The sequence below is a fragment of the Loxodonta africana genome, chromosome 2 (genome assembly GCF_030014295.1).
Source record: "Loxodonta africana isolate mLoxAfr1 chromosome 2, mLoxAfr1.hap2, whole genome shotgun sequence".
Lineage (NCBI taxonomy): Eukaryota > Metazoa > Chordata > Mammalia > Proboscidea > Elephantidae > Loxodonta > Loxodonta africana.
Window position 1 is genome coordinate 49,127,925 of NC_087343.1, and position 25,297 is coordinate 49,153,221.

A 25,297-nucleotide genomic window follows, 5' to 3' on the forward strand; every position below is an offset into this window, starting at 1 on the left:
AAAACACACATACCACAAATTTCCCTCACTAGGGAACTACTTAGGTTATATTTATATAATGAAACTCAGTGCAGATAATAGTACTAAGTGAAACAGCCAAGGGGCAAAACAGAGTATAATATGATTTGTATAGACAAAAATGTTTTGGAAACACACATAGGCAATAACCATGGGACTGAGGGTTGGATAGGTGGAAAGAAGGAGTTTCAGGTTACATCATATTTTCATTTGTACTTTTATAACTGATTATCTATTTTAATATTTTGCCATGTTACTTTTAAAACTAAAAATAAGGTAAGAAGCTGTCTTATTTAAAAATATGTCAGACTTAATCATTAGACTTTTAGATATTAAGTGGTTGATGTTTTCATTAGTCTTTATATCATTAGAATCAAAATAGCAGCATCGATTTGTTAGTAATTTGTATTCTCTGTCTTCCACAGAAAATAATAGAAACCAGTGGAAAGAACAATATATTGGATATTCAGTTGGAAAAGACTAATTGTTTATTAAAAGCAATGCAGACAAAGGAGGTCTCAATTAAAAAAGGTTAGTTCTTTGTTGCCTGAGGGAAGACTATTTCTAATGAGAGTACTTTTTAGTACAATACTGATTAATATTACACTGTGTATTTATAAAGTGCTTTAAATTCACATAGAACTTTTGAGAATGTCATTTCACTAGTATATAGTAAAAGATGAATAGGACTGGTTTTATTACCCTACCTTAATGAAGAAGCATAGAGGGAAGTTAAAAGACCCGTCCTCAGCTAATAAATGGCAAACCCAAGGCTCAACCCAGGCCTTAAAACCTGGGGAAAAAATAGAGTTGAATTACTAGCTTTTAATTACACCAAAGGAAACTACAAAGGGGCCAAGAATTTAATGTTAAAAAGAAACCACATACATATATTCCCTTGCTCTGTCAACTAAGAGGGCCCAGAAGAGACAACTTTCCAGTAGCAATGAGCACAAGTGCCCAGATCTTAATTTCTGATACCATTCTTAAAAGGAACCAAGGCGCCTTAGAGAACTGATTGATTCCAGGACTTGGACAAGAAATATACAAGAAGTGCCTGGAGCAGCTTGTAGTGCCAAAAGGTGAGGAAGTGTTCGAAAAAAAAAGAAGGGGAAAAGAACACAATGAAGAGACATAGGAGCCAAGTGAAAGAGCTCCCAAAGGCCAAAGCCGGAACATTTTGAATAAGAAAATAGATAAACACCCTGTCTGGAGCAAAGGAGAATGAAGGAAACCAAAGACACAAGGGGAAAGTTAGTCCAAAGGACTAATGGACCACAACTGCCACAGCCTCCACCAGACTGAGTCCAGAACAACTAGATGGTGCCCAGCTACCACCACCGACTGCTCTGACTAAGGATCATGATAGAGGGTCCGGGACACAGCAGGAGAAAAATGTACAACAGAATTCAAACTCACAAAAAAGACCAGACTTACTGGTCTAACAGAGGCTGGAGAAACCCAAAGAGTATAGCCCCGGGACACTCTTTTAACTCAATACAAAAGTCACTCCTGAATTTCACCCTTCATCCAAAGATTAGACAGGCCTGTAAAACAACCAATAACACACATAGTTCAACCATGTATACGAGACTAAATGGGCACACCAGCCCCAGAGCAAAGACAAGTAGGCAGGAAGGGACAGGAAAACTGAATGAATGGGAATGGGGAACCTGAAGTCTAGAAGCGGAGAATGTTGACACATCGTGGGGTTGCCGGCCAATGTCACAAAACAATATGTGTATTGTTTAATGAGAAATTAATTTGCTCTGTAAACTTTCACGTAAAGCACAATAAAGATAAATAATTAAAATAGTATTGGATTATAACCCAAAGTATAAAATAAATATCCATGAATCCATACTGATATAAATAAATAATAAGTAAGTAAAAGGGAGAGAAAAGGCATAACTCTCATGCAAAAAAATTCCGAATAATTTGTATAATCCACCTTCAAGTATGTGGGGCATAACTCCCCACTCACTAGGTGTGGACAGCAAATAGTTACTTTCTTCCCAAGAGTCCAATATGGGAAGAGGGGAAAAAAAAGTCACTTTACAATGGAAAAAACACAAACACTATCCCAGTCAATTGATCTAGGTCAACATCAAAAGCAATGTTACCAGGTAATGGTCATGGTTGAACAACTAATTGTCACAGAATTGTACCTGTGAAGAATGTTGAAAAGGCAAACGATTTGTTACATATATATTTACCACAATAAAAAAAAGTGATATTATCAACAAATGAAGGCAGTCACTGTCACTAAATTGAAGAATGTGGAAATGGCAAATGTTTTGTTACATATATATTTATCACCATTTTAAAAACCTATGTTGATAGTATCTACCCTTTAAATGATGTAGTGAAAATGGCACTTCACCTCTGTAATCTGCCTCCCAAAAACCCGTAACCTCAGTCCAATCATGATATAAACATCAGACAAATTCCAGTGGAGCAATTTGTCTACAAAATTCCTGAGCGACTTCTCAGAATTGTCAAGGTCATCAAAAACAAAGTCTGAGAAACTGCCACAGTTAAGATGAGCTTAAGCAGACATGACAACTAAATATAATGTGATTTTGTGGATAGGATCCTGGAACAGAAAAAGAATACCAGGGAAAAACTAAGGAAATCTGAATAAAGTATAGACTATAGTTAATAATAATGTATCAATATTGGTTCATTAATTGTAACAAATGTACCATACTAATGGAAGTTGCTAATAATAAGGGAAACTGGGTATAGTATATATGGGAACTTTCTGTACTATCTTTGCAATTTTTCTGTACATCTCAAACTGTTCTAAAAATAACATTCATTAAAGATCAAAAAAAGATACCACAAAAATACTACAAGAAAATATGTTTCTTTTTTTTTTTTTTGGTAGAATGGAGAAGTCCTTTCTAAATTTCACACAACACTTAGCAGTCATAAAGGAAAGGATTTTTGGTTTGACTTATAATGATGAAAAAAAATCTACAAGGAAAAAAATTACATAAACCAAGTAAAAAAGCAAAAATGTTTGTGAGTCATATTCCAGACAAGTTAATGAGAAAAAGACTAGTACCAATAGAAAAATTGGCAAAGGACACAATCACAGAAATGAAAATCAAATGACTCAAACTTATGAAGAGAGGTTTGAGCTCTGTTATGATTCAAAAATTCTACATGAAATAACATTTTCCACATCAGAAAGACAATGATCAAAAAGTTTAATAGCATACTCTATTGACAATGATATAGAACATTCTCATACATTGCTAGTTAGAAGGTAAAGCCTAAGTGGAAAATAACTTGGCAATATCTATCAAAACTAAAAATGCGTATGTCCTTTGATCAGGCAATTACATTTCTAGGAATCTGTCTAAAGATGCACGTTTACGTATGCAAACTGATGAATATGTTCGTTGCTACATTGTTTGTAAAGGAATAAAAAGGGAAACTATCTAAACTGTCCATCAGTGGAGATGGCTATCTGAATTTTGGTAGATACATGTAATAGAGCACTATGCAGCTGATAAAAAGAATGAAATAGCTTTATATGACACAGAATAATCTCCAAGACATAGTAAGTGAAAACAGCAACATACAAAACAGTATGCTCTCAGTTTTGTTTAAATTATCTTTTACGCATACACAAAAATACCTTCTTGCCCAATATATTCGTATATGCCTGGGAGCATAGACAGTATCTTGGTAACAGCGCACGCCTTGTGGGAAGGGAAACTGATCAGTTTGGGGCAGAGATTGAGGGAGATCTACTTCTCACTATACTTGTGTATCATGTGTATTATGTGTGTATATACTTGTATGCATGTGTATCAAATATATTATTTGGAAAAGTACTTTTTTTTTCATTCTGCTTATTCCTGGCCAACTGACTGAAAGAGTTCTATATTTATGCCTATTCCCAAGAAAGGTGATCCAACCAAATGCGTAAATTACTGAACGATATCATTAATATCACATGCAAGCAAAATTTTCTTGAAGATCATTCAAAAGCGGCTGCAGCAGGATATTGACAAAGAACTGCCAGAAATTCAGGCTGGATTCAGAGGAGGACATGGAACCAAGTATATCATTGCTGATATCAGATGGATCCTGGCTGAAAGCAGAGAATACCAGAGGATGTCTACCTATGTTTTATTGGCTATGCAAAAGCATTCGACTGTGTGGATAATAACAAATTATGGATAACATTGTGAAGAATGAGAATTCCAGAACACTTAATTGTGCTCATGAGGAACCTGTACAGAGATTGAGAGTCAGTTGTTCAGACAGAACAAGAGGATACTGAGTGATTTAAAGTCAGGAAAGGCATTCGTCAGGGTTGTAACCTTTCACCATACCTATTCAATCACTATGCTGAGCAAACAGTCTGAGAAGCTGGACTATATGAAGAAGAACGGGACATCAGGATTGGAGGAAGACTCATTAACAGCCTGGTTATGCATATGATCCAACCTTGGTTGCTGAAAGTGAAGAAGATTTGAAGCACTTACTAATGAAGATCAAGACCACAGCCTTCAGTATGGATTGCACCTCAACGGAAAGAAAACAAAATCCTCACAACTGGACCAATAAGCCACATCATGATAAACAGAGAAAAGGTTGAAGTTGTCAAGGAATTAATTTTACCGGGATCCACAATCAACGCCCATGGAAGCAGCAGTCAAGAAATCAAGAGATGCATTGTGTTGAGCAAATCAGCTGTGAAAGACCTCTTCAAAGTGTTGAAAAGCAAAGGTGTCACCGTGAAGACTAAGGTGTGCCTGACCCAAGCCATAGTATTTTTAATCGCATCATATGCATGTGAAAGCTGGATAATGAATAAGGAAGACCGAAGAAGAATTGATGCCTTTGTATTTTGGTGTTGGCAAAGAATATTGAATATACCACGGACTGCCAAAAGAACAAACAAATCTGTCTTGGAAGAAGTACAACCAGAATGCTCCTTAGAAGCAAGGTTGGCGAGACTGCGTCTTACATATTTTGGACGTGTTTTCATGAGGAATCAGTCTCTGGAGAAAGACATCATGCTTGGTAAAGTACGAGGTCAGCAGAAAAGAGGAAGACCCTCAACGAGATGAATTGACACAGTGGCTGCAATAATGAGCTAAGCATAACGATTGTAAGGATGGCGCAGAACCAGGCAGTTGTCTCATTCTGTTGTGCATAGGGTCGCTATGAGCTGGAACCGACTCAGTGGCACCTAACAACAACATCAACTTATTCTAAATCTAATAGCCTTTTCAATGAGTAATACACAGAAGTAAAAGAATGAGTGAAAATGACAACTTACAGAGCCAAGTGCATATTAATTCACTCAGGGAGGAGAACAGACTACATATATGATTGGATTTATTCAACAATAAAGAATAATATCTGGGCATTTTATTTTCTACATTTGGTGCTATTAGATAAAGAATTCCTTTGCCAGATCAAGACAGTAATTATATTAGCCCTGAGGAACAAGAACTGTAGAAAAATCCTTTATTTACATAATCACGTTTAATATTCCCAACTACTCTATGAACTAGGTATTAATGCTCAAATTGCTAGTTAACGGTAGTTTAAAATTGAACTTAAAATTATCATTTATTTACTAAATTATATAGTATAAGAAGTAGCTTAGTATTCTGAGTTAGTTTTTAGGAGGAATTTGATAAAATAGTATCCTTCAAATTACATTGTAAAGTCCTGCAGAAAAGATAATATGGGTTAAAGTTTACAAAGAGAACTAAAAACCGCTATTCTAAAATAATGAATGGTATTCTACTTCAGGAAGAATTCCTTATTCAGCCCATTTCCATTATGAAAAAAAAAAAAAAAGTATTGAGAGCCACCTTGTGTTCAAATTTTGAAAATACACATTTTTAAAACATCCGGTATACCGTACCCATTTTCCCCAGTTCTATTTTCAGTTTGCTGATTACTGAAGTTGAATCACTATACCGTCAGATACCCTATTTCATGAGTTTCTGTATCCATGACTCTGAGGCACGAAGATAAATATTGGCAAAGTCTATGCCTCCTTAATCTTTATTTCTAGCAGCTAACACATTAACTAACATGATGTAGGTTCTCTACTAATGTCTATCATATGTAACTTAACTATCCGCTTATTATATTAAGAAACAGCAAAAGAGAAAATGGAAGATGATGGAAACTTTGTCAGTGTGGGTGGTGTAGGAATGGGGGCTGGGGGTTCAGCGAGTGAAGAGCCACAGTACCCAACAAAAAAAAAACCAAACCCATTGCCATCGAGTCGATTCCGACTCGTAGTGACCCTATAGGACAGAGTGGGACTGCTCCATACAGTTTCCAAGGAATGCCTGGTGGATTGGAACTGCTGACCGTTTTGGTTAGCACCCATAGCTCTTAACCACTACACCACCAAGGTTTCCAAGAACCACAGTGGTAGAGCATTATATCTGCATAAAGATTTTGACCTCCGCAAAATACTTTCATTTCTATTAGGGAAGTGAAAAAAGTACCTGGTGACTGCATGGAGCATACACATTATCCTGGTAACAGTGCATGCCTTGCAGGTAGGGAAACTGGTTAGTTTGGGGCAGAGGTTGCATGGAGATCCACTTTTCACTATACTTGTGTATCATGTGTGTATACACTTGTATAAATGAGTATCAGATATATTAGTTGAAAAAATAAATACTTTTTTAAAAAATATAATTCTATTTATTCTAAATCTAATGGCCTTTCCACTGAGTGACACAGACACCACCATGTGTTTGTTATTTTGCTGTACTGTGGTGGCTTGCATGTTGCTGTGATACTGGAAGACTTGCCACAGATATTTCAAACACCAGCAGGGTCACCCTTGATGGACAGGTTTCAGCTGAGCTTCCAAACTAAGACAGACTAGGAAGAAAGACCTTGCAGTCTACTCCTGAAAAAATTGGCCAGAGAAAAACTTATGAATAAATAAAGCAGAACATTGTCTGATATAGTGCCAGAAGATGAGCCCCTCAGGTTAGAAGGCATTAAAAGATGACTAGGGAAGAAAAAAAAAAAATTTTTTTTTTTTTTTTTAGGGAAGAGCTGCCTCCTCAAAGTAGAGTCAACCTTAATGACATGGATGGAGTCGAGCTTTTGGGACCTTCATTTCCTGATGTGGCACGACTCAAAATGAGAAGAAACAGTTACAAACATCCATTAATAATCAGAATGTTGAAAGTAAAGTACGAAGTATGAATCTAGGAAAATTGGAAATTGTCAAAAATGAAATGGAACACATAAACATATATATCCTAGGCATTAGTGAGCTGAAATGCACTGGTATTGGCCATTTTGGATTGGACAATCATATGGTCTACTATGCCAGGAATGACAAATTGAAGAGGAATGGCGCCATGTTCATCATCAAAAAGAACATTTCAAGATCTATCCTGAAGTACAATGCTGTCAGTGATAATATCCATACGTTTACAAGGAAGACCAGTTAATACGACTACTATACAAATTTGCATACCAACCACTAAGGCCAAAGATGAAGAAATTGAAGATATTTACCAACTTCTGCAATCTGAAATTGATCAAACGTGAAACCAAAATGCATTGATAATTACTAGTGATTGAAACGCGAAAGTTGGAAACAAAGAAGAAGGATTAGTAGTTGGAAAATATGGCCTTGGTGATAGAAATGATACTAGAGATCGCATGAAAGAATTTTACAAGACCAACGACTTCTTCATTGCAGATACTTTTTCACCAACATAAATAGCAACTATGCATGTGGGCCTTGCCAGATGGAATACACAGGAATCAAATCGACTACATCTGTGGGAACAGACAATGGAAAAGCTCAATACTATCAGTCAGAACAAGGTCAGGGGCCAACTGTGGAACAGAGCATCGATTGCTCATGTGCAAATTAAAGTTTAAGTTGAAGAAAAGTAGAAGTCCACAAAAGCCAAAGTACAACCTTGAGTGTATCCCACCTGAATTTAGAGACCATCTCAAGAATAGATTCCACATGTTGAACACTAATGACTGAAGACCAGACTAGGTGTGGACTGACATCAAGGACATCATACATGAAGAAAGCAAGAGGTGATTAAAAAGACAGGAAAGAAAGAAAAAAAAACAAAATGAATGTCAGAAGAGACTCTGAAACTTGCTGTTGAACGTAGAGTAGCTCAAGTGAAAGGAAGAAATGATGAAGTAAAAGATATGAATAGAAGATTTAAAGGGTGGCTCAGGAAGACAAATTATTATAATGATATATGCAAAGACCTGGAGATAAAAACCAAAAGGGAAGAACATGGTTGACATTTCTCAAGCTGAAAGAACTAAAGAAAAGAATTCAAGCCTCAAGTTGTACTATTGAAGAATTCTATGAGGAAAATATTAAACAATTCAGGAAGCATCAAAAGAAGGTGTAAGGAACACCCAGAGTTGCTGTACCAAAAGAATTGGTCGGCGTTCAACCATTTCAGGAGGTAGCATATGACGAAGAACCAGTGGTACTGAAGGAAGAGGTCCAAGCTGCACTGAAGGCATTGGTGAAAAACTAGGCTCCAGGAATTGACAGAATACCAATTGAGATGTTCCAACAAATGGATGCAGCTCTGGAAGGCTCACTTGCCTATGCCAAGAAATTTGGAAGGCAGAAACGTGGCCAAATGACTGGAAGAGATCCATATTTGTACCCATTCCAAAGAAAAGTGATCCGACAGAATGCAGAAATTATCGAACGATATCATTAATATCACACACAAGTAAAATTTTGCTGAAGATCATTCAAAAACAGTTGCAGCAGCACATCGACAGGGAACTGCCAAAAATTCAAGCTGAAATCCAAAAAGGGTGTGGAACTAGGGATATCATTGCTAACGCCAGATGGATCATGACTGAAAGTAAAGAATACTGAAAAGATGTTTACTTGTGTTATATTGACTGTGCAAAGGTATTCGACTGTGTGGATCATAACAAATTATGGATGACATTTCAAAGAATGGGAGTTCAAGAACACTTAATCATGCTCATACGGAACCTGTACATAGACCAAGAGGCAGTCATTCGAACAGAACAAGGGGATATCACATGATTTAAAGTCAAAAAAGGAGGACTAATGGACCACATCTACCACGGCCTCCACCAGACTGAGTCCAGTACAACTAGATGGTGCCTGGCTACCACCACTGACTGCTCTGACAGGGATCACAATAGAGGGTTCCAGACAGACCTGGAGAAAAATGTAGAACAAAATTTTAACTTAAAAAGAAAGACCAGACTTGCTGGCCTGACAGAGACTGGAGAAACCCTGAGAGTATGGCTCCTGGACACCCTTTCAGCTCAGTAATGAAGTCACTCCTGAGGTTCACCCTTCAGCCAAAGATTGAATAGGCCCCTGGAACAAAACAAGACTAAAGGGGCACACCAGCCCGGGGGCAGGAACTGGAAGGCAGAAGGGAACAGGAAAGCTAGTAATAGGGAACCCAGGTTTGAGAAGGGAGAATGTTGACATGTCGTGGGTTTGTTAACCAATGTCATACAGCAGTGTGTGTACTAACTGTTTGATGAGAAACTAGTTTGTTCTGTAAACTTTCATGTAAAGTTCAATTAAAAAAAATGGAAAAAATAATAATAATAAAGTCAAGAAAGGTATGCATCAGGGTTCTGTCCTGTCACCATACTTATTCAATCTATACGATGAGCAAATATTCCTAGAAGCTAGACTATATGAAGAAGAATGAGACATCAAGATTGGAGGAAGACTCGTTAACAACCTGTGATATGCAGATGAACAACCTTGCTTGCTGCAAGTGAAGAGGACTTAAAGTGCTTACTAATGAAGATCAAAGACCACAGCCTTCAGTATGGATTACACTTCAGTGTAAAGAAAACAAAAATCCTCACAACTGGACCAATAAGCAACATCATGGTAAACAGAATAAAGACTGAAGTTGTCAAGGATTTTATTTTCCTTGTATCCACAAGCAACACCAATGGAAACAGCAGTCAAGAAATCAAAAGACGCGTTGCATTGGGCAAATCTGCTGCAAAAGACCTCTTTAAAGTGGTCTTTTATAAAAACCAAAGATATCGCTTTAAGGACTAAGGTGCACCTGACCCAAGCCATGGTGTTTTCAGTTGCCTTGTATGCATGTGAAGGTTGGACAAGAAATAAGGAGGACTGAAGAATTGATGCCTTTGATTAATGGTGTTGGCAAAGAATGTTGAATATACCATGGACTGCCAGAAGAATGAACAAATCTGTCTTGAAAGAAGCACAGCCAGAATGCTTATTAGAAGCAAAGATGGCGAGCCTTCGTCTCACATACTTTGGACATGTTATCAGGAGGAACCAGTTCCTGGAGAAGACATCATGCTTGGTAAAGTAGAGGGTCAGAGAAAAAGAGGAAGACCCTCAACAAGATGGATTGACACAGCGGCTGCAACGATGGGCTCAAACATAGCAACAATTGTGAGGGTGGCACATGACCAGGGAGTGTTTCATTCTCTTATACATATGGTTGCTCTGAGTCGGAACCGACCTGATGGCACCTCACAACGATAACAACAATACGAAATAGTAAAAGAACAAGTGAAAATGATAACTTACAGTGCCAAGTGTGTATTAATTCACTAAGGGAGGAGAACAGACTACACATATGATTGAATTTATCCAGTTCCTGAGGAGATATCAGATGGTGAATTAAGAACACAGAGTTTGGAATGAGAAATACTTATGTTCAAGCCCAGGCTTTCTATTTTCTAACTATGGAATCTTGGGCAAGTAACTCATCCTCTAGGGATGACTTCCTCCCTAAGTAAAATCCAGAAAAGAAAACCTACTTTGTTAAAACAAGTTCATAAAGGTGAAACTGCCCTTTAATTGAAAGGTGAAAAGTTTTGCATTCACCCTCACATTATTGCTCTTTTCATTGATTCAATAAAAACCATTGAGCACCTATGAAAGTGCCATGTTGGATGTGGGGTACATCAAAATAAATGTGACCTTTACCTGAAAGAGTTCACTGTCTAGTGGGAGAAACTACAAATAACTTAGTGCAATATGGTAAATGGAGAAAAGAGGTATGTACAAATTTTTGAGGGACAGAGGAGAGAAATAACAACCACAATAATAACAATGTTAAACATTTGTGAGTGGATTTAGGCAATATATTTTCTCATTTGCATGTCAAAATAGTCTTATAAGTGAGATAGAGTATTCATCATGCTTTTATTTTGCAGATGAAGACTATAAAGCTCAAATAGCTTAAGTAGCTCACCTGGGGTCTCATAGCTAGAAAGGGGCAACTCTAACCCAGCTCTTCTGACTCCAAATTCAGTGGTTTCATCAGCAGCATATGCTACAGTTCCTGAGGGAATATCTGATGGAGAATTAAGAGCACAGAGTTTGGAACGAGAAATACTTACGTTCAAGTCCAGGCTTTCTATTTTCTAACTGTGGAATCTTGGGCAAATAACTGAACCTCTAGTAATGACTCCCCCACTTAATAAAATTCAAATAAGAAAACCTACTTTGTTAAACCAGGCTTATAAAGGTGAAATTGCACTTAAACTTTAAATTTTTTTAAAACATTGGAAGTTATTCTTTTATGATGTTTTCATCATTATATATTTAACTAGTAAAATTATAAACTTAAGCTAGTGCTTCCTTACCTTTTACTAAAAATGGGATAGCAATAACTATCGCGAAGTATTTTTCTGGTCTGTTCTTACAAGATAACTAAGACAGGTAGATACTAGTATTTGTCCCATTTTACAAATGAGGAAACTGAGACACAGTAGGTTCAATATAATGCTCAAGGTCACACTTACAAGTGTCAGAGGTAGAACTTTATCTAGCACTAAAGCCTGTGATTCTCTCTCCAAGGGCTCCAATCTGCTCAAATTTCTTTCAAGAAGTGCTCCTGCACTGGTCTTCTTGCTGGTAGCAAAGTGGTTAGAATCATAGGCTTTAACACTAGATAAAGTTCTAGCTTTGCCACTTGTAAGTGTGACCTTGAGCAATTTACTGAACCTTCTGTGACTCAGTTTCTTCATATGTAAAATGGGACAAATACTAATATGTACCTGTCTTAGTTATCTAGTGCTGCTGTAACAAATACCACAAGTGGGTGGCTTTAAAAACCAGAAATTTATTTTCTCACAGTTTTAAAAAAATCCAGGTCCAGGCCACCAACTCTAGGGGAAAGTGCTCTCTGTCAACTTTGGAGAAAGATACTTGTTTTCTTCAGCTTCTCTAGCCCCTGTGTTCCTCTATTCCTTGTTGATCTTCACCTGGAATCTATCTCCCCCACCCCCACCCCCCATTCGTGCTTGCTTATCTCTGTCTATGCTGCTCCTGGTATCCTTGTAACTCAGAAGTGATTAAGTTTAGGACACACGCTGTACTGATATGGCCTCATTAGTGTAACAAAGACAACCCTATTTCTAAATGGGATTACATCCACAGGTGTTGGGGTTAGGATTCCAACCCATATTTTGGGGGGACACAATTCAATCTATGACAGTACCTCATAGGGTTAGTAGAAGGGTTAAAATATTTAATATTTGTAAGGCACTTAGAATAGCACTGGAAGTATATCATTATTTTTAGGCCAGTGTCTCCACTTTCCCTACTCCTGCTCCAGCTTACTGTGATTTCACCTGTCTATGCATCAATCACTCAACAAATAATTGTGCAGTGCCTGCTATGAACCACGACTGTTCTAGGTACTAGGGAGAAATGGTAAATAAAACAGATAATAGTCTCTGCTGTTGTGGAGCTTATTGCTAAGTGGACCGCTAAAAGTCACAGACATTTCCACCACAGTTGCTATCATCTAAGGATAGACTGGTGGTGGTGGTAACCAAGAGTATAATCAAGGCTTAAATGACACATGTCAGAGCACTAATGTTTGAAATGAAGGCTCTGTCTCCTATTAGGGCAGAAGCTATTGGCACCAAAACTGCTGTTGCCTTGTAACACTACTCATTAAATTTTTACTGCTTTCATTGCTACTCCCTTGCGCTAGGACTCAAGCATGAGTACAAGAGGCCAAGATGGAGTAGAGTTAAGAAAAAAAAAAAGCATTACCTTACACCAAATTACACCTTTACACCAGCCCTGGCCCTCAATGACACTTAGGTGTCTTGACTTTCTTTCCTGGGGATTGTTGTTTAATGGAACACTTGCATGGATAGACTCCTCATAGTCCCCCAGTCGTGTCCAGGCATGCCCTACTTCTAGGAGAGCTATTGCTAAGGCACATGGGGAGGACTGCTACTGTCTTAGTTATCTAATGCTGCTATAACAGAAATACCACACGTGGATGGCCTTAACAAACAGAAATTTATTCTCTCACAGCCTAGTAGACTAGAAGTTCGAATTCAGGACACCAGCTCCAGGGGAAGGCTTTCTTTCTCTGTCAGTTCTGGAGGAAGATCCTTGTCATTAATCTTACCCTGGTCTAGGAACTTCTCAGCACAGAGACCCTGGGTCCAAAGGACCTGCTCCGTCCCTGGCACTACTTTCTTGGTGGTAGGAGGTCCCCCTGTCTCTCTGCTTGTTTCTCTCTTTTATATCTCAAAAGAGATTGATTCAAGATACAACCTAATCTTATAGATTGAGTCCTGCCTCATTAACATAACTGTCTCTAATCCTGCCTCATTAATATCATAGAGGTAGGATTTACAACACATAGGAAGATTACATCAGATGACAAAATGGTGGACAATCACAATACTGGGAATGATGGCCCAGCCAGGTTGACACACATTTTAGGGGTACCTAATTCAATCCGTAATACCTACTATACTGAATTTACTGTGCCTTAGAAACTCATTACTAAATTCTGGAACACATATTACATAAAGGCTGATTAAAAAGTATTTTTTATTTTTATTTTTTTAGAAACTCATTACTAAATTCTGGAACACATATTACATAAAGGCTGATTAAAAAGTATTTAGTATGTAGTTTACTTTGATATGCCTGGTTTCTTCAGTAAGATCTCATATTTATAATTAAATATTATTGAAAGTAGTTCAACTCTGAGAAGAAAATTCAAAATGAAACCAAAGGATTTTCAAATAAATGTGTTATCTTTTGTTTTAGAATGTGCTACTCTTCATGATATGATAAAAGGACTACAGCAGACCATTGGATATCAACATAATTTAAAAGGTAAGTTAGAATAAAATTATAGAATCTAATCTAAAAATGTATGGTTTCTTTGAGCACTTTTCAGAATAGAGAGTTTTTACATCATTAATAGTAAATGCTTTTTAATTTGGTCTTATTAAATTATTCAGCTAAGGGCAGGACTCCTTACTAATTAATAAAACTATCCTAAATGGCTATGAAATAAATGCCATGCTGAACAGAATCATTCAGTCTTATTCTGTCTGGCAGGCTCATCAGGGCTGTTTTGACAATGTAAGTGTCTTCTAATACAACTCCTATACTTGCTTCATCATCACTCAAGAAAAGGTTTTAGGGGAAATAAATGGAAAAAAAAAGAACCAGTAGATTTTATTAAGAAAAGATACATCTCAGGAAATTATAAAGGCAATAAGAAATAATATGACAAATCAAATAAATGGCATAGAAGAATTGGTCAACATTCAACCATTTCAGGAGGTAGTATATGATCAAGAACCAATGGTACTGAAGGAAAACATCCAGGCATTGGTGAAAAACAAGACTTCAAGAATTGACAGAATACCAATTGAGGTGTTTCAACAAATGGATGCAATGCTGGAGGTGCTCACTCATCTATGCCAAGAAATTTGGAAGACAGCTACCTGTCCAACTGACTGGAAGAGATCCATATTTGTGCCCATTCCAAAGAAAGGTGATCCAACAGAATGCGGAAGTTATCGAACAATACCGTTAATATCACAGGAAAGTAAAATTTTGCTGGAGATTGTTCTAAAGGAGCTGCAGCAGTACATCAACAGGGAACTGCCAATAATTCAAGATTCAGAAGACGTGGAATGAGGGATATCATTGCTGACGTCAGATGAATCTTGGGTGAAAGCAGAGAATATCAGAAAGATGTTTATCTGTGTTTTATTCACTATGCAAAGGCATTCAACTTGGTGGATCATAACAAATTACGAATAACATTGCAAAGAATGGGAATTCCAGAACACTTAATTGTGCTCGTTCAGAACCTGTACATAGACCAAGAGGCAGTTGTTCAAACAGAACAAGGGAATACTGCGTGGTTTAAAATCAGGAAAGGTGTCTATCGGGGTTGTATCCTTTCACCATACTTAATTCAGTCTGTATGCTGAGCAAATAATCCTAGAAGGTGGACTATGTGAAGAAAAATACAACATCAGGATTGGAGGAAGACTCATTAACAACCTGTGATATGTAGATGAAACAGCCTTGCTTGCTGAAAGTGAAGAGGACTTGAAGCACTTACTGAGGAAAAGCAAAGACTACAGCCTCAACATAAAGAAAACAAAAATCCTCACAACTAGACCAATAAGCAACATCATGATAAACAGAGAAATACTGAAGTTGTCAAAGATTTCATTTTACTTGTATCCACAATCAACGCCAATGGAAACAGCAGTCAAGAAATCAGATGACGTATTGCATTGGGCAAATCTGCTGCAAAAGACCTCTTTGAAGTGTTGACAAGCAAAGATGTCACTTTAAGGTGTGCCTGTCCTTGTAAAAACAGCTTGGGGAAGGTGTCTGACTCCTCCAACTTCACAGGGTGGAAGGAGAATCAAGATCAGCAGTCCAAGGCTGATTCCTGTGAGGCGGAGGTCAGACATGCTTCCTCCCTCTGCCATCTTTACCAACTCTGACATCAACCATCCCTCCCACAGCACTCTTTACTTCTCTGCTGGATTCAATAATTCATTGCCTTGGCCACACAGAACTCACAGACAATACATAGGATTATGTACTTTTTAGAGAAGTAACAAGTTACAATTCAGGCTCAGGAACACTTCCATCAGGACAGCCTCTTCCTGGCCCTCAGTCTCTGCCCAAAGACACTCAGCTTTCTCTCTCCATGGGCTGGGAAGCCCACCACACTGACTTCTGCTGCCAGGTGCCTGTCACCAGGTCTCAGTTCTTTGCCATCTTCAGGGTTACAGCTTGCTCTTTCTCTCGGTCTCATGCTTCCAGGAGCTTCTCAGCCGAGGGACCCTGGGTCCAAAGGATGTGCTGGCTATTCTTCCTTGGTTGTGGTGGAATTCTCTCTTTCTCACCTCTGGGGTGGCTTATTTCAAGCCCAGCAGGATGGCAAAACCAACCAATCCCTTTGGTGGGCTACAATTACCCTGCACAGTCCTAGTCAGTCACCTGAGTGAGAGTTACAAGACCATGGTGAGAAAGGCCACATAAAAGCAATTCATTACACCACAGACCCAAACCATGATATTTTCAATTGCCCCATATGCATGTGAAAGCTGGACTATGAATAGGGAAGACCGAAGGAGAATTTATAGCTTTGAATTATGGGGTTGTCAGAGAATATTGAATATACCATGGTCTGCCAGAAGAATGAGCAAGTTTGTCTTAGAAGAAGTACAGCCAGATTACTCTTTGGAAGCAAGTATGGCAAGACTTTATCTCACATACTTTGGACATGTTATCAGAAGGGATTAGTCCCTAGAGTAGGATATCATGCTTAGTAAGGTAGAGGGTCAGCAGAAAAGAGGAAGACCCTCAATGAGATGGGTTGACACAGTGGGTGCAACAATGGGCTCAAACATAGCAATGATTGTGAAGATAGCACAGGACGGGGCAGTGTTTCGTTCCAACTTGTGTTTTGGAACCAACTCGATGGCACCTAAAAACAACAACATGCTATTTACCAGGGTGGATAAAGGCAAGGGCCCACCACGTAGGCCATGCAAAAGTGCCGATAGCCATTTATAATGTGAACTTTTTCTTTTTACCCATTGCTTGATTTCCCTATCCTCTATTCCCAAAATTTGGTCCCTATAACTTAAAGAATTAATCTATTCTGTCTTTGAAGTAATGTATGCTTAGAGCTTAGGCTATGGACATGGGCCTTTCTTAGAAATAGAGCATGATTCATCAGAATATATCAAATGATATGAACTTTTCTTGTATATATTATTCTCAATGCTAGATTAGGTTCTGCCTTCCTCCACCCCACCTCCAGTAATTCATTGTCAGAAAGAGATAAGTGACATTATGCCCTCTCACCCATGGCCAGTGGTTAGTTACTACCAGGGCAAAGAAAGTGAGATTCAGAGCCTTTTCTCCATTGTTGTTGTTGTTAATTGCCATGGAGTTGATTCCACTAGAACTGCTCCACAGGGTTTTCGAGGCTGTGACCTTTCAGAAGCAGATCTCCAGGCCTGTCTTCTGAGGCATCTCTGGGTGGGTTCAAACTTCCAATCTTTCAGCTAGTAGTCAAGCACTTAACCTTTAGCACCCCCCAGGGACTTCATTCCCAAAAAAAAGAAAAGAAAATTTTGTTGCTGTCGAGTTGATTCCAACTCTTAGAGACCCTACAGGACAGAGTCAAATTGCCCCCATAAGGTCTCCAAAGAACGGATGGTGGATTTGAACTGCCGATCTTTTGGTTAGCAGCCAAGCTCTTAACCACTGTGCCACCAAGGCCCCAGGGACTCCATTAGAGGACAGTTATCACCATAAGCAGTCCCAGATCAAACCTGTTACAGGAATTTAGTTTAGAAATTCAAACACATGGGCAGTTGTGTCATATGAAGAAGAGAGACACATGAAATGAGCTGCAAATACAGAAGCATCCCAATATTAGTGGAATCCATTCAAATTTATTTTTGCCAATTGTCTCTTGATAGTTCCTCTCAACATAATATTGCTTTTTTTCTGTCTGACCTGAATCTGAATTACCTGAATTTATTTAAGCTCTTATAATCTTTATATCAGGATAAGTTTCAAGGAAGACATCGTTTTGTATAGTACAATTTTACTTTACAAACTTGCATTAAACAAAACAATTTAGGCAAAATTGATGTTTGACCAAAATGTTTAAAAAGAGACAGTAACATATAGTTCATTGCTATAAAATAAGAGAGAATTATCTGAGAAAGTAGACTAATCTATGATCAGTTGTTGTTGTCCTTAGGTTTCACGAGTCTGTTCCGACTCATATCGACCCTATGTACAACAGAAACACTGCCCGATCCTGCACCATCCTCACAATCGTTATGCTTGAGCCCATTGTTGCAGCCACTGTGTCAATCCATCTTGTTGAGGGGCTTTGTCTTTTTTGATGACCCTCTACTTTACCAAGCATGATGACCTTCTCCAGGGACAGACCCCTACTGATAATTTGTCCAAAGTATGTGAGATGTAATCTCGCCATCCTTACTTCTAAGGAGCATTCTGGTTGTACTTCTTCCAAGACAGATTTGTTTGTTCTTGTGGCAGTACATGATATATTCAATAGCCTTTGCCAACACCACAATTCAAAGGTATCAGTTCTTCTGTCTTCCTTGTTCATCGTCTAGCTTTCACATGCATATGATGTGATTAAAAACACCGTGGCATGGGCCAGGTGCACCTTAGTCTTCAAGGTGACACCTTTTCTTTTCAACACTTTTAAGAGGTCTTTTGCAGCAGATTTGCCCAATGCAGTGCATCTTTTGATTTCTTGACTCCTGCTTCCATGGGTGTTGATTATGGATCCAAGTAAAATGAAATCTTTGACAACTTTTCTCTGTTAATTATGATGTTGTTTATTGGTCCAGTTGTGAGAGTTTTGTTTTCTTTATAAAGTTGAGGTGTAATCCATACTGAAGACTGTGATCTTTGATCTTCATCAGTAAATGCTTCAAGTCCTCTTCATTTTTAACATGCAGGGTTGTGTCATCTGCATAGCGTAGGTCGTTAATGAGTCTTCCTCCAATCCTGATGCCGTGTTCTCCTTCATATAGTCCAGCTTCTTGAATTTTGCTCAGCATACAAATTGAAAAAATATGGTGAAAGGATACAACCCCGATGCACACCTTTTCTTACATTAAACCACGCAGCATCCCCTTGTTCTGTTCAAACAACTGCCTGTTGATTCATGTACAGGTTCCTCATGAACACAATTAAGTATTCTGAAATTCCCATTCTTTGCAATGTTATCCATAATTTGTTATGATCCACAGAGTTGAATGCCTTTGCATAGTCAATAAATGATCAGTTACTTTTTAAAAAACAAGTACTGCTTAATTCAAAAGTAGCTTGAAAAGCGTGTAAGTACTTCTTTCAACATAATTATGAAAAAGATTTCCTTGCAATAATTGGACACCTTAGGCAGCTTCTACTATATTCTTGGAAGAACCCTGCCTGTGTTTCTATAAACTTCTTCTCTATGGGGAAATTATCTGTTATGAGTGTATACTTCAGAATCCTCATTACTTAAAACTTCCCTCTTTTCCAAAAGAGACTTGTTAAAGAAGTATTAAAAGGAAGCTGAAAGAACAAAACCTATAAACAAAGCCGGCTACATAAATTGCAAGGCCCAGTGCAAAATGAAAATGTAAGACCCCATGTTCTAAAAGCAGGAAAAGAGTATCATTAAAGCTTCCAAAATATAAAACTTTTTCCTTTGTTCTGTGGTCTCTCTTGACTTGTCAGGGTGTTTTTTGTTATTTGATGTCATTCTATGTACAGAAAAAAATTAAAATTTTCAATTAAGAACATGAATTTTACTGTTCATCTTCATGTTGTGCAAGCCAGTTTTAAATGCAAATATAAGAGCATTTAGTTCATATGTGGAATCACCAAAATTACACAATTCATATTTCATAGGTTATACAATCCTGTCTATGCTGTTCTTTTCAAAACAGTAGAAATGCTGCACAAAACTAACTCAACTATGTTTATTTATGTTACCTCTTGATATGTGAACATTCTACCAACACTCTCTACCTTTGGCTTACTGATGAGCAAAGAATGACCGAAAAGAAAATATGGGTAGCCCTATCATTTCCTTTCCTTCTATGTCATTTTCAGTGTAAGTGGTTGGCTAATAGTAGGAATCAACAGGAGTAGGAAAGAATGTGATTGAGTTCCTCGGTCATTTATGTTCCTTAGAATACTGTTGCTTTCTTTCTACATTTGAAGCAAATTCTAGTTCGAATGGAAAGTGTGGCCTCTTGGGTCTGTCAGGGTCCCCAGTTAAAAAAAATAATAATAGTCATAAATGTAACATGCTTATTTTGTACTCACTTTGAGTCTCACTGAACCCCTGTGCATTATGAGTCCACCAAAATTCTGTGTTCTTGGGGCATTGCAAACCCTATGTGGAAATACAGTGGCAACAAACAGCAAACATGAATATTGCTAATGTCTTCTCTGCTCATTTGTATGCTCAGTTGTCCCATTGGACTTCACTTACAAAATACAAGTAAAAAGATAAAAGTATAAAGAATTTCAAGACATTAATGGTGAATAATTAAACCAAGCATGGCACCATTCTGAGTGCAGGGTCCTATGTAACTGCACTGATCACATGTCCATGAAGCAGGCCCTGCCTATAAATAAGCGCAAAGAGGGTTGGCTAGATACTTTGGTCAGAGGCCTAGGCTAAGGGGTTGTGGTGGTTGTTGTTATTGTTAGGTGCCTTCAAGTCGGTTTCAAATTAGTGGCCCTGTATACAACAGAATGAAACATTGGCTGGTCTTGTGCCACCCTCACAGTCATTGCTATGTTTGAGCCCATTGTTGCAGCCACTGTCTATCTCATTGAGGGTCTTCCTCTTTTTCGCCGACACTCTGCTTTACCAAGCATGGCGTCCTTCTCCACGGACTAGTTCCTTCTGATAACACGTCCAAAGCACATAAGACGAAGTCTCACTATCCTCCCTTCTAAGGAGAATTCTGGCTGTACTTCTTCCAAGGCAGATTTGTTCATTCTACTGGCAGTCCATGGTATTTTCAGTATTCTTCACAAACACCGTAATTCAAACGCATCAGTTCTTCTTGGGTCTTTCCTATTCATTGTCCACCTTAGTCTTCAAAGTGGCATCTTTGCTTTTCAACACTTTAAAGAGGTCTTTTGCAGCAGATTTGCCCAGTGCGATACGTCATTTGACTTCTTGACTGCTGCTTCCATTGGCATTGATTGTGGATCTGAGTAAAGTGAATCCTTGACAACTTCAGTCTCCTCCATTTATCATGATGTTGCTTATTGGTCCAGTTGTGAAGCTTAGGGGTAGTTGCTTCAATTTAGCACCAAAGTTAGCTCTAAATTTCTAGAAACCATAGCAAAATAAAGCAAAAACAATCCGATAAGTTATATAATTATCAATACTATCAATATATCAAATATTATAACTATCAAATTTTTAAAATTAAAAACACCCTGGTGGCACAATGTTTAAGTGCTTGGCTGCTAACTGAAGTATTGGCACTTTGAACCACCCAACAGCTCTTCAGGAGAAAGACCTGGCAATCTGTTCCTGCAAAGATTACAGCCTTGGAAACCCTATGGGGCAGTTCTCCTCTGTCATATGGGGTCGCTATGAGTTGAGTTTGACCCAACAGCACACAATAACAACAACAGTTGGTTAGAAGACCGAAAAAAATTTCACCTAGCACTATCTTTTAGGTAATACTAATTGTGTGTACCATCTGGGTAAATGCCACTTGAGGATGATCTTAATTTAAATGAAATAGCATTTATACAGGCAACCAGCAGGAACCTTTAATGTAAAAATATCTAGATCATTATGGAATGAAATTGTTACAAAGCTAAGCAATCAGATCATCAGTGATATAAAAGAAAGCCACCTAATTGTAAGTTTATAATGAATCTAAAGACAACACACACTTAAGGATTTTCCCCCCAGTTTGACATCAAAGGAGAATAACCAGCTTTAGAAAAATATAATGTAAAATTACTGAAGTTAAAGAGATTAAAATGGATTTGAGCTAGATCAGAAAAAGATTACTTGTCAAATATCAGAACCAAATGGACAGTGATGCAAAATGCTGTTTGAATTCATAACTCCTCCAACTGGAGCAGCAAGAGCCTTACACCTTAAGGAGGCAGCCAGAACAGAAATAAATGTGTTTGACATTCTATTGTAGAATCCTGGTAGGATGATGAAACAAACCGATGCCAACAATAATCAGATATTGATTGTACTACAGATGAAAGCCAAGAAAGAGCCAACTGAAATGTAATATAAAGTACTAAGATGTTTAGCTATTTTTTCAGTAGATAGCTTTAGTTCACAGGTAAGCTGTATGGTTCTATTAAGTGTAACTATAGATATGGTAAAGCCAAATAAGAATGCAAGTATAGCATTTAGATGGGTTGGTCAATTTTTAGGCAGAGAAAAGATTCGTCATTAAAATGTCAGTTTTCCTAAAGTTAATATATACACTTACTATAATTTTAATTAGAATACAAGATTTTGTGGGGGAAGGAGGAAAAGTGTATAAAATAATCTTGAAGTTAATTTGCCAAAAGAAATGCCGAAGACTAAACAAGGAAACTATTAAAAAGAATAATAATATGGGAGAGGGAAAATTTTGTTGTCAGATAACAATATGCTCTGAAGCCATTGTAATCAAATCAATATGGTATTGGCATAGCAGTGGAAAAATACATCAGTGAAAGACAATAGTGAATCTAGAAAGAGGCCCCAATATATACAATAGTGTCTTGTATGGCACAAGGAGTATTTCAGTTTGTTGGAAAAAGAATGACTTTTTAACATATGGTGCTGGTACAACTGACTTTCCATCTGGAAGTAAAGAAAGTTGAATTTTTTCCTACCACATCAAAAATAAATTCCAGATGGGTTAAAGTTTCACTGTAAGAAAAGAACATTATAAACTTAAAAGAAAATCTAGAATCTTTTTAAGTAAGATGTGAATCTCAAATGTCATATGAAGAAAAAGCAGACCCAGTAGACTTTAACAACACAACAGAAATGACAATGAAAAAAAGAAGTTTGCAATTTCTTTTGCCACACAAAAGTAAAAAAAATTTATTTGAAAGAAGTTTTCAAATACAAATGTAGTTAGTATCTACAATATATAAGGAGTTCTACAAATTGACAAACAAAGATAATTGTCTTAATAAAAAATGGGTAAAAGGTATGAACAGGCCATTCACACAAGAGTAAATCTAAGCATCAATAAAAATATGGAGGGGTATATGAGTGCACACCTGTGTATGAGCAAGAGGTTAAGAGCATAGAGAAAAACAGACACACAAAGTCTCGGGTGGCTGGGGCAGGGAATGGGAGGGAAGCTCAGAGGCAAGAGAGAAGAAAAAAGTTAGGATAAGAAGAGGGCAGGAAAGAAAAAGAAAGAGAAGGAGGGACTGTTTTAAAAGTATCTCAACATGTGTGATGTGATTCTATTTATATAAAATTATTTAAAAATGTATGTGTGAGTATATATATTAAAGAGTTCTAGTGACACAGTGGTAAAAGCACTTGGCTGCTGACCAAAAGATTAGCAGTTCGAACCCACCAAGCTGCTCTCGGTAGAAAGATGTGGCAGCCCGTTTCTGTAAAGGTTACAGCCTTGGAAACCCTGTGGGGAAGTTCTATTCTGTCCTACAGAGTCACTATGAGTTGAAATCAACTCAATGGCAATGGGTTTTATTTGGTTTTGGTGTGTGTGTGTGTGTGTGTGTGTACACACACACATATACATATATGTATGTATAAGAAAAAATTACAGACTTCAATGTCCATTATTTAGAAATAAATTCTTTTCAAAATAGTATGTATAGTACAATTTTATGTTGTTAAAAACAAATAAAACCACTACAAATGTGTGGTATGTTTATATGGGGCTAGAGGCAAGGCTATGGAAGGGATACAGACCAGGCTGTTAACCTTGATTACTTCAGGGAGGTAAGTGGGGATGTGTAAAGGTGATTGACTTTCCCTTTGCACATGCTTCGCTTATTAAAACAAGTGAACATTTATAATTTAGAGAACATAAAATATCTTTTTTTCTGACAAAATTCTTTTAGTGATAGATGCTTCAGAATTTCCAATATGTATGCAAGTAGTGGGTTGTCTAGTAGCACATTCTCTTCTTAGGCTGCTCCCAGCCCTTAACTGCTGTGACACAAAAAAAAAAAACATAGACTTGAAAACCATACAAAGCTGAATTATAGAAGTCAAGCTTACTTATTATTATCGAGATCAAAATACTCTGAAAGCCGTAGTTTCATAATTCTAGAATGCACACATTCTACTAACAAGATACATTACACCTTGAAAACTTTCAGGTAACTTGAGTATGAACACACTGTGCCCTCTAGGTTTGAAAATTCCATTAGAATTGCAGGGGTGGGGGAAGCAGAAAACATATCTGAAGTCTTTTGTTATCAATGGGAGTAGTAAATTTTCTAGATAAGTTTTTTGTTAAAGTATTTTTAAATTACTGATGTGTCCAAAGGAAACATCAAATTTTCCAACAAAACTTTGGTAAAAATAGAAGCCACAATCAAGATTATGCTCTTTAAAATGTAACACTTTGCAGTCTGTGTCTGATCATTATCTTTGAATGCTAATTGATTTTAGATTTTTATTTTTATTTTAATGCTGTAATTTAATGAATATTTGTATTATTCATCATCTTCCCCCATAAGCGTATTTCTGGCTTCTCTCATTCTGCCACAAGTACTTCTATTCTCCCAGTTACCTGTACTCAAAACTTGGCAGTTACAGTTTACTCTTTCAACCCAACATAATCAGTTTTTACCCACAAAACACATACTCATTACCTCTTCCCCATGCCTCTGCAATAATTTTATACGCAAGTGCCATTTCCAAGGTCTCTTCTCACGTTACTATGCTGCAAGACAAACCTTTCTAAAACATCATTCATATAATGTCAAAAATATTTAATGATTTATTATTGTTGGTTTTGATTAGTTCTTGGTTGTGTTTATAATTAAGGTTGTAAGGGGGAAAGGTGTATTAGGATATTAAGTGAGCCTTTTGCTCTTATCCTGAAATTGATGACTAGGGTCCATGATTAGCCAAAAAAGAAAAAAAAAAAAAAGCTAACTATTCCAAATATTCCCACATTCTAAAGAAAGCTGCTAAGATGTGATCAAAAGTTGGGATGAGTCCAGCCTCTCCATTATGTTAGCCTAGAGAAGCAATTGACAACTATCAGAGAGAGGAGTAGAACCCCAGAAGTTAAGCAGAGACTTAATCCCCCTATTTTTCATTCTCTGTTCCCAAACCCTGAGAGATCCAGAAGAAATAGAAGAGCAATTAAAGAGCAGACTAAGACTTCTTCTCCACGTCCATGGAGTCCTTTCAGCCACAGATCAAAC

At 37.5% G+C, this 25,297-nt stretch overlaps 1 protein-coding gene across 1 annotated transcript in view; it reads left to right on the forward strand.

The window, feature by feature from the left end:
* CCDC152 (coiled-coil domain containing 152) overlaps window positions 1–25,297 on the forward strand; it is a 73,599-nt gene that overhangs the window by 13,312 nt on the left and 34,990 nt on the right. The window contains exons 3-4 of the mRNA XM_003407901.3: window positions 444–549; window positions 14,114–14,182. Of these exons, the coding sequence (XP_003407949.2) occupies window positions 444–549; window positions 14,114–14,182 (175 nt within the window). The remainder of the gene's footprint in view (window positions 1–443; window positions 550–14,113; window positions 14,183–25,297) is intronic.